Genomic DNA, 14,208 nt, shown 5'->3' with positions numbered 1-14,208 from the left:
ACGACAAACTAGAATCTGTGTGTGTCTTCTTGCAACTCAATTGTTATCTTTTATTAGACTCATTCTGACTGAATAAAGACAGTTTATGAGAATTTTTTAGAGACTTGTAGTTAAGCTTTATAAAGCTATTTAGAAAATAATAAGAGACATTTAAACTTATTTAGGCTATTGTTTGATTTTTATTAATATTTTTCCAAGACAAACAAACTACATTCTTATTGTTCATACACTCCCAATCATTTTTAATCACTTATACATGAAGAAAGCAGGCAATCGTTTTCAAATAAGCTCAATGAAAACAGCATGCACATTTTTTAAAGTGAATACAGCATGTCAAGGCACACTACTCCAGATGTGATGTATTCAAGCAAAACAACCATAATATACAGTACAGTAGGCTTAACTAGTCAAAGCTGGTTGGCTGGTTTTAGCTGGTCGACCAGCCTGGTTTTAGAGAGGGTTTGGCCAATTGTGACATATATGGTTTAAACTGGGCATAGCCAGTTTTGCCTGGGTGCCCAGCCTGGCTGGGCTGGTCAAGCTAGTTTTAGCTGGTCATTTCCCAGCCTGACCAGCTAAGAACAGGCTAGAAATGACTGGGAACCAGCCTGGAAATGGAAAAAAAACCTCTAAAACCAAGCTGGTTGACCATTTAAAACCACCAAACCATCCTTGGCTGGTTTAAGCTGGATTTTTCAGCAGGGCAGTTTCCTAATAGTCTACAATCTCCAGAGGTAATCATTTTGTAAGCTATTTTAAATATGCATTCAAATGGTAGTCATACCTAAAACTGTCTCAAAAATGAAAGAGGCAAGCATTTAAACATTCATATTCAGCAAAATCTGCATTATATGTATAGCCAGTTACATATTAAATATAGTTATTGAGAAATATGGATGGATATGTGTCTATAAAAATAGCATATGATATAAATGTTGTCCATTTATTATAAAAACTAATTCAACAGCAATGCCTATTGTAACTTATAACCTGTGATTACGAATCATCCATTGGTTTGTTTTTGGGTAATAGTAGTCATGTTGAATAAACACACATTTCCTGTCAGCTTTAACAGTTTTCTGCATGTTTTTGATATGGAAAAACTCATATAAAACATGCAAATTGTGTCACCACTTGCATCACTGACAACATGCACTACCAAAAGCCCTTTGATTTATACATTTTGAGCCGCATGTTTTAGCATTCACCATGCACAGCACATACATTAATAAAAACAAAGCATTCAAATCTAATGCAAAACTTTACTTGTAAACTCCCAGTCGAATGCCCTTGTTCGTGCTTCATTTGTTCAAGGCAGCAATTTTATAAATTACTTATAATTTTAACACTAAATCCTGAATTTCACTCTACATCTTTACAATGAGGACTGAAATATCAGAAGATGTTAAAATTGTAAGAAGGTAGCAAAGCAGCATATGTTATTAAAGAACATCATGAGTCAGATTATTATATACATTCCACAATCATCAGAAGAGTGCAAATCGTTTGATCATTAAAGTGTAGCATACAACATGCTTAGCTCTCAATGGCCTTTACAAAAATAAACAAGTCATCCCACAGTGCAAATCCCTGCTCAAACATGCTTGATAATTTATCATTCCTTCATTAATCTTATGAAATACCAGTAAGAAGAGAATATTTCAAATATCCATTGCTCCACCTTCTTCAACATTTTGGTACAGAAACTTTGGTTGTCATTTGAGAAAGATAAAGTTTAAAACTAACCATCTTAAAAATACAGGCAATAGGCTCACTATTTCTCCTTATCATGTTAAATATATTTCATTACCCATTAGTTATTAATGTCAACAGCATTCCATAAAACATACCATAGTTTGGGCATTCCCCTTCACAGATAAGAAGTTGTTTGTGAGAAACAGCAGTTAAATAGTGTACAATAAACCTGAGATCTCCAAGCTGCCAGTCATAGAGATACACTTTGTTCCACAGAATCGTTGCTATTAAAGGGATAGTTCTGCCAGACATGAAAATTCAGTCATCTTTTACTCACATGATTCCAAAATCTCATGATCGCAACACAAATTAAGGTATTTTTAATAATTCTGAGAAATCGCTTTAACTAAACATTCATGAACTTGTGTAGTGAACATTATTAACAGCAATTAAATTTGGCAATGGAAGCTCAACAATAATTTAGCTTGACGCACAAGAACCAATGAGATGCATTCTTGAGTGTCACATGGCATAGTTGAGCTTCTGCATAAGCCAATGAGGTTTGTTCCCACACTGATTGTCTGTTTATGTTTGTTTATCATTGTTATTCATTCATTCATTCATTTTATTTTCGGCTTTTTCGCTTTATTAATCTGGGGGCCAACTTATCCAGCATATGTTTTACGCAGCGGATGTCCTTCCAGCTGCAAACCATCGCAGGGAAATACACATCCATGCACACTCAATCACACACATACACTAGGGTCAATTTTAGCACACCCATAGCGCATGTATTTGGACAATGTGGGAAACCGGAACACCTAGAGGACACTTATGAAAACACAGGGAGAACATGCAAACTCCACACAGAAACGCCAACTGACCCAGCCAAGGCTCAAACCAGCAACCTTCTTGCTGTAAGGCGACTGTACTACCCGTTGTGCCAACGCATCGCCTGATAATTGTTAATATGCGCAGATGGGTAGCATGATCGCCTCACAGCAAGTAGATCATGGCTTCGAGCCTCGGCTGGGTCAGTTAGGCTATAGGTGCACTGAATAAGCTAAATTATCCGTAGTGTATGAGTGTGAAAGAGTGTGCATTTCCCTGTGTTGGGTTGCTGCTGGAAGGGCATTTGCTGCGTAAAACATGCTGGATAAGTTGGCGGTTCATTCCGCTGTGGCGATCCCAGATTAATAAAAGGACCAAGCTAAAAAGAAAATGATCAAGTGAATGAATGATCTCTTCAGAAGACTTCAGAAGACAAACCTAATTTATTTTTTAGTAATGTTCAGTACTAAAAAGGTGGTAAAATCTCTCACGTTTGTAAAAAATATCTCCATTTGTGTTTAAAGAATTATCAAAAGTCAGGAATGACATGAGGATGAGTAAATTAATTTTCATTGTAGCAGAGAACTAATACTTTAATGGCTGCCGCAGCCTAAAACTAGCTTCCCGTTCTGCTAAAGTCGGAATTGTCATGGGAATGTGATTGTGTACAATGTGGAGTAGATTTTTAGGTCATTCACCGACTACATTGTTCTTATCCTGGTCTCTAGAGGTCTTCGTTGCCTTCCTAAGGCTTGTTTTTATGAGGTACAGAAGTTACATTGTCCTCTTTAACTACGGGTTCTTCTCTTGGACCCTGCGTCTTCATTTAAGATCCCACTCCCAGTGCTTTCTTCATGTGCTCATAAACCACATAAGAGATGCTCACAGCAGGAATGACTTTGAGGAAATTGGGGGCGATGCCACGGTACAGTCCTGGAACGCCCTCATGGGACACAATGTGCTTGAACTGACCAACCATCGACAGCTGAGGAGCGCCTTCAGCTGAGGCTGTCAAGAACAAAGGGAGAAATGAAAGAATATTATCATGCTTGCGGACATATTTGGTCTCATAAAGAACTGCAAGGGAATTGGAGTAATATGACTAGAGAATTATGTGATTGAATTAGATCTGGCTCACCCTGAGCCTGCATGCGGGTTCGGATTAAAGCGAGTGGGTAACTAGCCAGCTGTCCACATGTGCTGGACACAGTGCCACATGCCAGCAGCACCAGAACTCCTGGATCAGCCGAGCCCATACAGTACCGCTGGAGCCAAGCGTTCTTCAGTGTCTGAGAGAACAGGGTTATAGATATACTTTTAAATATATGTATAAAAAATCATTCATTTATTTATTTTACTTTCGGCTTAGTCACTTTATTAATCAGGGGTCACCACAGCGGAATAAACCATTAACTTATCCAGCATATGTTTATGCAGCAAATGCAATCCCATCACTGGGAAACATCCATACACACTTTTTAACATACATACACTAAGGACAATTCAGCTACCCCAATTCACCTATACCATAGGAAACCCACGCAAACACAAGGAGAACATGCAAACTCCACACAGAAATGCCAACTGACCCTGCCAAGGCTCGAACCAGCGACCTTCTTGTTGTGAGGCGAGAGCGCTACCCACTGCACCATCGCCACATAAAATATATTCATTCATTCATTCATTTTATTAATCTGGGGTTGCCACAGCGGAATGAACCACGAACTTATCCAGCATCTGTTTTACACAGCGGATGCCCTACCAGCTGCAACCCATCTCTGGGAAACATCCATACACACTCATTCACTCATACACTATGGACAATTTAGCCTACCCAGTTACAAAAAATATATGTTTAATGTAAATAAATATATGCATAATATAATTCCATTATGATACATCAAAGACTAAACATTTATTTTGTTTAAATTAATACTTTTGAAATGACTTAAAGTATATATTAATATGAAAATCTAAATTCAAAACCCAAAAAAGTATCGCTGTGAAACAAAAAAAAATACAATTTAATTGAATTGTTTTCTATTATCATGTTATTATTATTTATTTCATTCAATTTCACCAGCCGTTATTTAATTCTTCAGTGTCCCATAATCTAACAAACGAATATAACTAATATTCAACTAATAAAAGAATTAACAAATAAAAACAAATTAACAAACTAATAATAGTATGCTGAAGTGTGCTGCTTAATATTTTTATGGAAACTGTCAGAATTCAGTGTAAAAATTTAAAACATTTAAATAAAATGTAAAAAATACTGTCCATTTTCACTAAAGTCAAACAATGCGAAATTATCACTGACTACGTTTACATGGACATCAGTAATCAAATTATTTGCTTTATTCTAAACAAGATAAAAATATGACTAAGGTGTTTACATGAGTTGCTAAATGTTCCTTTCATGATGCCGTTTTACATGTTAAAGCACATAATTCGATTAACATCACTGCGTCACCATGCTATCCGCATTTCCTCCAGAGTTTCATGTAATTTTGGGTGTTTCTTTTTTATTTGTTGACTTTAACGCCAGTTTGACACTTTCACTTTCATTCAGGAACTTTTCAGGCATGCCCCCATGACAAACGAGATATTGGATGCGAGTATGAACTGCTGGAAGAGTGTAGTTTTAATGGAATTTGATAGCGCACACCGAACAGGAGAAAAAAATCTCCACATTTCACAATGCAGGTGTCTGTGATCCTCCACTGACTCGGAAGGTACACAGAATAGTGTCAAACATCCAGGTGTATATAGATTATCCTGTTGTAAAATGCAGTGAAAATCCAACATGATGGTAATAGTTTGATTGCAGTGTTTACATGTCTGTACTGCACTTCAATAATGCGTATAAAATCGGCATACTCCGCATGTCTTAATTCCATTTCTGTTTAGTTTGATTATGACCTTAATTGGAATAAATTAATTAAAAATAGCTGTTTGCATGGTAGACTCTTAATCAGAGTATAGTCTTTATCGTATTAAAATCAGATTATTGGTGTCTATGTAAACATACTTATTGAAAAGTAGTTATTTTTATAGCTTTTTTATTCACAGGAGGAGTGAATTTAGTTTTTTTAATCTGAAAACAAAATCTCATTTCCAAATTCCATGTGCCTCTGTTTTTTTAAATTGCGCATTGTCCGCAGAAACAACTTTACACTCACATCTGTGTTTTTATAAGATTGCACTTAAGCTAACATTCCCTGTTTAGTAAATCTGGCCATGAACTATTTTACTGACACTTTTAATCAGTTTAATGCATGCTAGGCTGAATAAAATATGTTTTTTGGCACCAAGTAAAGACTGACAAGGGGGTTAATAGAGTTCAGCTGAAAAATAATCTGTGAGTTGTTGGGAAGAGACGACAGAACACAGCAACGTAAATACATAACATCGTTTAACAAACCATAGCAACTCAGACTGATAAATTCCCAGAGCTTGTCAATGGCAGCAAGCATTCACAAACACTTTAATGTGTAAAACACACACCCACACACACACACACACACACACACACACGCACACGCACACACATACACACACACACACACACACACACACACAGAGCCATACCTCATAGACAGCCAGATCAATGCCAGCATAAGGGATGATGCCAAGTGTGTTGGGCACATAGCCCTTATAGAATGCACGCACTCCTTCTTTACGCAGTATCTGCTTGGCACAGTCTGCCATGCCAGAATACTGTCCAGTCTTCCGAAGGGTCAAACGGGTCTTCAGCACCTGAGAAACAGAAAGGAACAGAGTAACAATACAGAAAATATAGAGAAAGCTTAGAGGTCCTGCAAGGAAACTGTAAGTATCAGCAGCTCTGTTCAGCATGTCTAATCAAGTGCTTTAAATAAATAAATGAAGTGTTTGGCTTCTCAAAATCCGATCTGCTCAATGAATAAAAAATCGAAGACAGAAAAGAAGCTTGTTTTCTGCATTGAAGCCTACCAGGAGTAGACAATCGAAGATGTTCACAGTCAGACCCGGCTTATTTTCAGGCTCTTTGAGTATTTAGAATAGCATAAATTAACAAGCAAACAAATTAGGAACAACTTTGTTTAACAGCTTCCTCTGTTACATGATTCTCTGGTGTTTGATATCTGTGAACACTACACACGACTTGAGATGACAGATACCTTTTCAGACAGACATTATGTGAGTCAGATCAGTAAAGAAATGTGCCAGGTCTGATTCTCATTTGATTTAATAATCCAAATCATTTAGATTTATAATTTTATATAGTGGTGAACATTTGAAGTGAATTAAAACCTTTCATCAAATTTATCCTAAAACTATTGAACAACACCACTCTTGTCTTAAAACTATTTTAAAAACCTTTTTTTGATCCACTTGTTAAATGTTGACTACTGTAGTACACAGGTCATATTAAAGGGGTATTTCCTCACCCTTTACTTGTTCCTAACCTGTTTGACTTTCTTTCTGTAGTCAAACACAAATGAAGATATGTTGAAGAATGCTAAAAACATGTAACACTGACTTTCATAACATATTTTTGCTAATAATTTGCTATAATGAACATGAATTGTTGCCAGATTTCAGTCTTTTTTAAAAAATATTTTATTTTGTTTTCAACAAAAGAAAGATCTAATAAATGTTTGGAACCACTTCAGAGCAAGAAAATAGTGAGTAAATTAATATTTTTTAGGTTAACTACTCTTTTATCTTTAAAACAGTGTAATTTTTATTATTTATTGTTTTGCTCAATGTATTTCCCATGTAAGTGTCTTCATCTACGTTTGTCCAACATACAATTATTCATTATTCAATTATAATTATTCTAATAACATGCAAAACTCAAATTATTTTCTGTAGAAATTAACATTATTTTCTCAAAAAAAATAAAAATGAGAAACACAAAACACTTTAAATGTTTTTTTTTACATTGTACTGTATTATATCTACACTAACATTTAAAAATTTGGGGTCTGTATGATTTTTCAATGATTACAATGCCTATATATATATATATATATATATATATATATATATATATATATATATATATATATATATATATATATATATATATAGTTGAGGTCAGAATTATTAGCCCCCCTGCTGTTTCTTTTTTCCCCCAATTTCTGTTTAACAAAGATATTTTTTCCAACACATTTATACACATAATAGTTTTAATAACTTATTTCTAATAACTCATTTATTTTATCCTTGCAATGATGAAAGTAAATAATATTTGACTAGATATTTTTCAAGACACTTCTATGCAGCTTAAAGTGACATTTAAAGGCTTAACTATGTTAATTAGGTATATATTCATAAACGTAAACATAAGTAAGTACAGATATCAAATTGACAGATTAAGTTAAGCATTCCTGTCCTGTTTGCTCCATTGTCTAAAACTAAAAGATTGTTTTCTTTACATCCATAAACACCTGTTTGCATTTATATTGTATTTATTTTATAACATCTGTAGAAGTGCTTATGATAAAGATGATGCTAAGTAGAAGTTTTTCACAGAGCTTTTCTTAGGTGCATTTGTAGGCCAACACGGAAAGGCTAAATTCCCAAGCATTTCCTTATTAATTTCCCAAAGGGTTTTAAGAATGGCAGTCCTTCGTTTAGGGTAGGAGTAAAATATTGTGGTTTTATTCCATTTAGAGCTGAAAAGTGAAAGTTTCTTTATGTCTCTCACCTCCATGGGGTAGATGATGGTCTGAGCTGTAGCTCCAGCCAGAGAGCCAGCAATGAAGCGTTCTTGAACCCTCAGAGTACCTCCCTCCCTACGGCCTCTGATCAGCCATTTGATCTGCACAAAAACATTTAGAGCCACATTCACTACACATGACAAATAATCTCTTTCTGTGCACTTCATTATTTTGTAAAAGATGTATATGCCCTCATAATCTTTCATCGAATATCTTCACTCCCCCATCAAAATGACTTTTCTTCACTTCTGATCACATTGAATGCCTTCTGAGAGAGTCGATATGTGCATGTCTTATTTCTGCGCTGCTTTCGTCCATTCGTTAATCTTGTTAATCTAGCTTTAGCTTCCTTAATAATGTTAAACTTTTAACGTCTCTGAAACTTTGTTGTTTTGAAGGTTGAGAGAGCTCCCAGATTTCATCTTAAATATCTAAATTTGTGTTTTGAAGATGAACAATTGTCTCAGGAGTGGAAATGAGTAATTATAAAACTTTTGTTTTGGGGTGAACTGACCCTTTAATTATTTGTGAGATTTTCTAGCAATATCTAAGTAAAATCTGTTTCTATGCCACGACTGTAATATTTAATGTGTAGTTACAGTATTCATCACCTGTTCATAAGCCATGAATTTGATAGCTGACTCCGGGGCAATTTTGAGGACATTAATTCCGTTGCCTCTCCAAAGGGACCTCAATCCTCCCTCCCGCACCATACCTTGCAATCCACTAAACAAAGTCACACCACTGGTGCCATGAACCTGTTGAAAACCCAAAATGATCACATTCACTTCATTATGAGACTAATAAATTGCCAACAAAAAAGATGATTCTAAGACTTTTAAGAGTTAACTGAACCTGTAGGAAAACTTTCAGACGGTCCAAAGGGGCAGTTCCAGTTCGCGACACGGCTCCTGCCATTGCTCCGGCCACCAGCTGTCTCCACACCACACCAGACCGACGCTCCTTTTCTGAAAACTCATCCGGCACAGTCAGCTGCTCTCCAATGTCCAACATCTGAAATGCATAATTCATAGAATCAAACGGCAGTTGAAGCTGACAATTAAAAACATCTGTGAATATCAAGCCTACAATCTAATTCTGAAAAGAGCAGGATGTGAACCAGAGAGTGTTTCCAGTAGTGGGCGATGTCCTCCATGTTGTGCAAGGGGTTAAACAGAAAGTGGTCCCGCCACTCATTCCAGTCAATGGTCATAGTGCCATCTCTGTCTATGCTGACAGACGAAAGAAATATAAAAAGTTTAAAGCAAGTTTTGTCAGCGTTCACTGAAACTATGTGTGACTCAGCACGTTACGCCACCAGAGTGGGAGGCAAATGTGTTCATGCCATTGATTGTAAGCTTTAAAAACATACATGCACAGAGTTTTGTGAATAGCTGAAGTGCTCTAACCTTTGCAGGATTCTGGAGGCCTGCTCTGTGGATACATTCACTCCAAGGCTGCGCAAGGAGAGCTGAATCTCTGGAACGTCTATGTGACCTGAGGTTATAAAACACTTCATTGCTATTCTTTACACTAACAGCAGTGGACATACTAGAATTCAGAAGAAGGTAAAGTTCTTTACAATCATTGCTGTTCTAATGTGATCAATGTGTTTTCCACAAAGTAATGGGAATCTGCAATGTGGAGTCAGGATTATAGTTGACCAAGAGCCACAGTTAAGCACAGTTCAAAAAATAATCTCATTTCAATGTGTAAAGTTTTCAAGGCCTTTGATTATGTAAGCATGCCAAGCCATTTTAAAGCATTCAGGCACATTGAATTTTAATAATGGTAACTTTGAGAAGGATTAAATGTATTTATGTATATTTAGGATGAAAAATACAGTGTTATTTTACACTGGATTATTCAATTTGTACACTTGAATACTGTTAGACTCCCAGAAAACTAGAAAGCACTGTTTATATTAGTTGTATATTTGCTCTACTGTATTTATCAATGCTTGTGTTTGATTTGTTATAATTTATGCAAATGAACTGCCCTATAAAATCATCACAATTAATGTCAAATTATAGCTTCTTTCCAAATAGAGCTATTCGTGTCAACTGGAGAAATTACGCTCAATACAGCAATATGTATCGCAGGAAAAATAAAATATCGCAATGTCATTTCTTTCCAATATCATGCAGCCCTACACTGAAAACCCTAATAAGTTGAATGAACTAAATTAATTGAGTAAACTCGTTGCCTCAATTTGATTGAATAACGGAGTCTCCTTAATTATTGTATTTAATTATCTAAGTGTAATTTAATTATACTTAAATTGTTCAGTTCAGTGTGTGTGTCTGTTTGTGTAATTATTTACTATGAAAAAAACGTTTAAAAGAAAATTAAGTACCCATTTATTCCCATTATATTGAATATTTATACATGAAGCCTTGTTTTCTGATTGAAAAAAGACCTTGCAAAAGGTTGCACATATTAGAATTTTACAGTCAAAACATTAAAAAACGAACAATTTTTTTTCAAAGGATTAATTGTGATTTTGAGCTTACTATACTTGAAATCTCAAGTTTATGCATTTTCATTGTATATAAGTTAAATTAACCAAAATGCAAAATTTTAAGTAATGTTCAGTCAACTTTACTTGACTGTTTAGGTAAAGACAACATTAGGGTTTACAGTGTAGTATAGCAACAAGTAAAACACCTTCAATGAAGATTACATAATTTCTGAGAGCAAAATAAATAAATAAAATGTTTATAAATTGTTCTCCAATTTTGATTTTCATATTTCAAATTTTTCAAAATGTAATTTATGCTTTTGAGCTGAAATTTTTGCAGTCCAGCTTTCAGTCGCACATGCTAATGTATGTAGCTGGTGCTTGTACTGCACCTTTGATCAATTCAATGTGTCCTTGCTGAAAAAAGGTTTTGAAATTTTCCAATTGCACTTTTTTCTATTCTGCAGTATGTAAACCTACATGTTCTTACAGTATAAGAAACTATTAAGGCACTTTAAAATCAATGATGCAAAGTGGAATAGTTTCAGTGAATTATGAGGTTCATATACTGTGTGGTAATTACATTTTAATATAAAAGGTTAATGCAGACCATCGTTGTTGTGGTCCAGGCTGCTGAACATGAGTCGGAGCTCTTTCTCGTGTGTGCGTAGATACTGAGTAAATTCCTTAAAGTCCAGCTGGCCGTCATGATTGGTGTCGCTCACACGTACAATCTGGGGGTGGAGAAGTGCAAGTTTAAGGGAAACAATCTGAGGGTTTTGATGAAGCTATCCATGTGAACTTCAGAATAAGGAGAAAACAAAAGGAGATAAAGGAGGCACTGCTCTAGTCTTACAGAGGCAAGAGCTCTATGAAAAGCCAGTCACCCACACAATTGTGAACTACAGCTAATCTCTCCTCTTGCATCAAAGCACATGACTAACACAGTCCCACAGTGAACCCAACAGCACAGACATACCACTGGCACAAATTGTTGCTCTAACGTGGAGTCTCCAAGTGAATTTCTTAATGGCACTCTTATAATTTCAGCTTTCATGTTCTTTATTTGTAGCCTTAGGTGTTTCCCCTCACCGTAAGTCACTTTCGTATGAACAGAGATAATAATGAGTGAAAATTTAAACATGGCATTTTGAAATATCCGGTAAATAGTATTAAAACATCTGTTAAAGCAAACTTCACCAAAAAAAAAAGAAAATCATTCTGCCATATTTACTTAACCTTCACTTGTTCAGACCCTATTTGAGTTTCTTTCTTCTGTTGAACACAAATGAAGATATTTTGAGGAATGCTGTGTGCTGCCACCCATTGACTTCCAATGTCATTTCCTAGTATGGAGGTTGATGGGTGCCAATTGGTGAACCCCTTTAAATCTTCATATGAACACTATTTATTTTGGGAATGACTTATCTAAAGTTTCTCAATTAGTGATGCCCTTTCTTTTTTCAGCTCGGCAAAAATATTTCAGTATTGTGAAAAATGGCTTCACAGACCATAGTTTATTAAAAAAAAATTGTAAATGGAAAATTTTGTCAGTATTTAGAGCACATCCACTACAGTCACTGAACTAAAGCAGTTAAGCTTCTGCTGGTGCAGATTTGTTTCTCCATTTGCCCCACATGTGAAGTCGGGACACTAGTGAGTGTTGTAACCCATTTTATTCAACATCTATAGTCCAGTGTAGTTTTGTACTGTGTGCTTCAAACTTAACTTTTTAATGTACTAAACCATGTAAATAAATCTTATGAAAAATCTCTGTTAGATCTCCCAAAAAATTGCTAGTGGGAATGTAGCCTACTAAACAGAATATAGAACATTTTAAATGTTGTGCATTCATTTATTATACAAATGTTTTTTTTTTTTCTTAGATAGCAATAAGTGGTAATGTAGACTAAATTTAACACAAACTATCCTGTTTACAAATTGGCTTGAAGGCCTCACACTGTTCAAATGCCAATGTTTCTCATTTCATTTAATTAATGAAGTTTAATTCAATTTATGGTTATTATGATTAATGACCATGCTTCATTTGTCATTTGTTATAATTGAGTCCTGTTGATAAAAATGCTGCATCTAAAAAGACTAACAATAGCAGAAGCTTAGCAGTTCTCATGATTATATGTCTTCTATGATGAATTAGCCTACTTGCTGTATCCCTCATTTGTAATTTGCTTTGTATAAAAGCATCTAAATTAATAAATGTAAATATTTATATTCATGAAAACATATTTTGCCACTCTAATATTATATGTTGCATATCAAATAAAAATAAATTATTTACGCCATAGTGTAAATGCAATATCTGGTTTTAGTAAGGAGGGGGGAAGTTAAAGTCCCCTGCTTCTCCAATCCCCTAACTACTGGGTTAATCTATAAAACACTTTCCAGTCTGTCCTACACAAGAAGCGAAGTTGGTCTTAAGGTTTGTCAATATTGCAGTGTGGAAAGTCTTACTCTTGAATTAATTACACGGGATCGTTTGTCCTCGTTCGAAGAGTCTTTTCTAATGGTTAAGTTTCACTCCTGCTAAACATAAACGGGGGAAACACTCAGTTTACATAAAGTTCATGAAGTTCCAACAAAAGCAAAGTGCCGAGGTCTCAGATGTTTGCAATTCACCCTAGTTTACAGATCAGCTCCCAGAAATGAACAGGTTTAGAGGTAAAGGTGTGCCGAACAACCCACCTCGTCCACTTCACCGCGAACGATCCCCCATGCGGTTAATCCGGTGCGCAGCTCATTCAAATCGATCCTCCCGTCTTTATTAAGGTCCAACTGGTCAAACAGCTCGGCCCATCGTTTCTCCCGTTCTGGATCCGACACGCCGTTATCTTGACAGCGAGCCCATGTCCAACACGAAGGGAAGCGCGTTCCCTCCTCGCCCATATGAAGCAGTTCTCGGTGAATATTGCTCAAATGTGTTCTCCAGAACCAAGAGCTCTCAGAGCCGCGTGAGGCAAAGCAACTGCATCCCACCAGTCATTCACATCTGCTTCATCGACAAACGCTGCTTAGAGGAAATTCAGCTGTAATGTGCAGCCTCGTTTACCTGTCTGGGTCCCGTCAGGGTCTTTCCAAAAGGACGCGGCGTTGAAATGGGCGCACTGTATCAGCAGCGTGTTGCTCCACTGTAGCCTGCTGCGATTACGGCAGAGTTAATCCGAGAAAGTATTAAACCTTCTGCCCCTCTGGCTAGAATAAAAATAATCCCCGTATCTGTTTCATCATTCTCTCAAACCTACGTCCACCTAAACTCGCGAACGTCCTGTTCTGGGCTCGGAGTGATCAAGAGCAGGCGCGCTGCCCGCACCGGTTACAGCATCGCGACGCGACGGAAAGATCGGCATGTAAACGCGCAGCTACAACTCGCGTTTTTGCTCATTTGATCGCTCTTCTCCGTGATGTGCAGAAGGAGCACCCGCTGCTGATGATGATGCTGAAGCACAGGCGTAGCCTATATAGTGGATGGGCTGGATGTCCCGAGCGCCT

At 36.4% G+C, this 14,208-nt stretch overlaps 1 protein-coding gene across 7 annotated transcripts; it reads right to left on the bottom strand.

The window, feature by feature from the left end:
• Positions 1-156: 156 nt before the first annotated feature.
• On the bottom strand, positions 157-14,182 carry slc25a23b (solute carrier family 25 member 23b). 7 transcript variants are annotated; one of them, XR_015479890.1, is made up of 12 exons: positions 13,405-14,182; positions 11,312-11,435; positions 9,650-9,737; positions 9,361-9,472; positions 9,096-9,254; positions 8,852-8,998; positions 8,228-8,341; positions 6,121-6,288; positions 3,665-3,815; positions 2,751-3,534; positions 678-2,574; positions 157-421 (listed from the first exon to the last, which is right to left on the bottom strand). XR_015479890.1 is itself a non-coding variant. In XM_087242927.1 (10 exons), the coding sequence occupies exons 5-10, from the start codon at positions 9,252-9,254 to the stop codon at positions 3,353-3,355; spliced, it is 921 nt and encodes a 306-aa protein (XP_087099053.1). In that variant the 5' UTR covers positions 9,330-9,472; positions 9,650-9,737; positions 11,312-11,435; positions 13,405-14,182; the 3' UTR covers positions 157-3,352.
• Positions 14,183-14,208: the final 26 nt, after the last annotated feature.

Source organism: Danio rerio, chromosome 3, assembly GCF_052040795.2.
Source record: "Danio rerio strain M-AB ecotype USA chromosome 3, GRCz13ab, whole genome shotgun sequence".
In the NCBI taxonomy this organism is placed as follows: Eukaryota; Metazoa; Chordata; class Actinopteri; order Cypriniformes; family Danionidae; genus Danio; species Danio rerio.
The sequence above is the reverse complement of the archived record's forward strand: the minus strand, read 5'-3'. Positions and strand labels throughout refer to the sequence as shown.

Coding starts and splice junctions, on each gene's coding strand:
- slc25a23b (XM_087242927.1), bottom strand. CDS start 9,254: ATGTTGGACATTGGAGAGCAGCTGACTGTGCCGGATGAGTTTTCAGAA. Junction 8,999..9,095: donor GTCTGAAAGTTTTCCTACAG/GTTCAGTTAACT, acceptor GGTTTTCAACAG/GTTCATGGCACCAGTGGTGT. Junction 8,342..8,851: donor AATTCATGGCTTATGAACAG/GTGATGAATACT, acceptor GTTTTTGTGCAG/ATCAAATGGCTGATCAGAGG.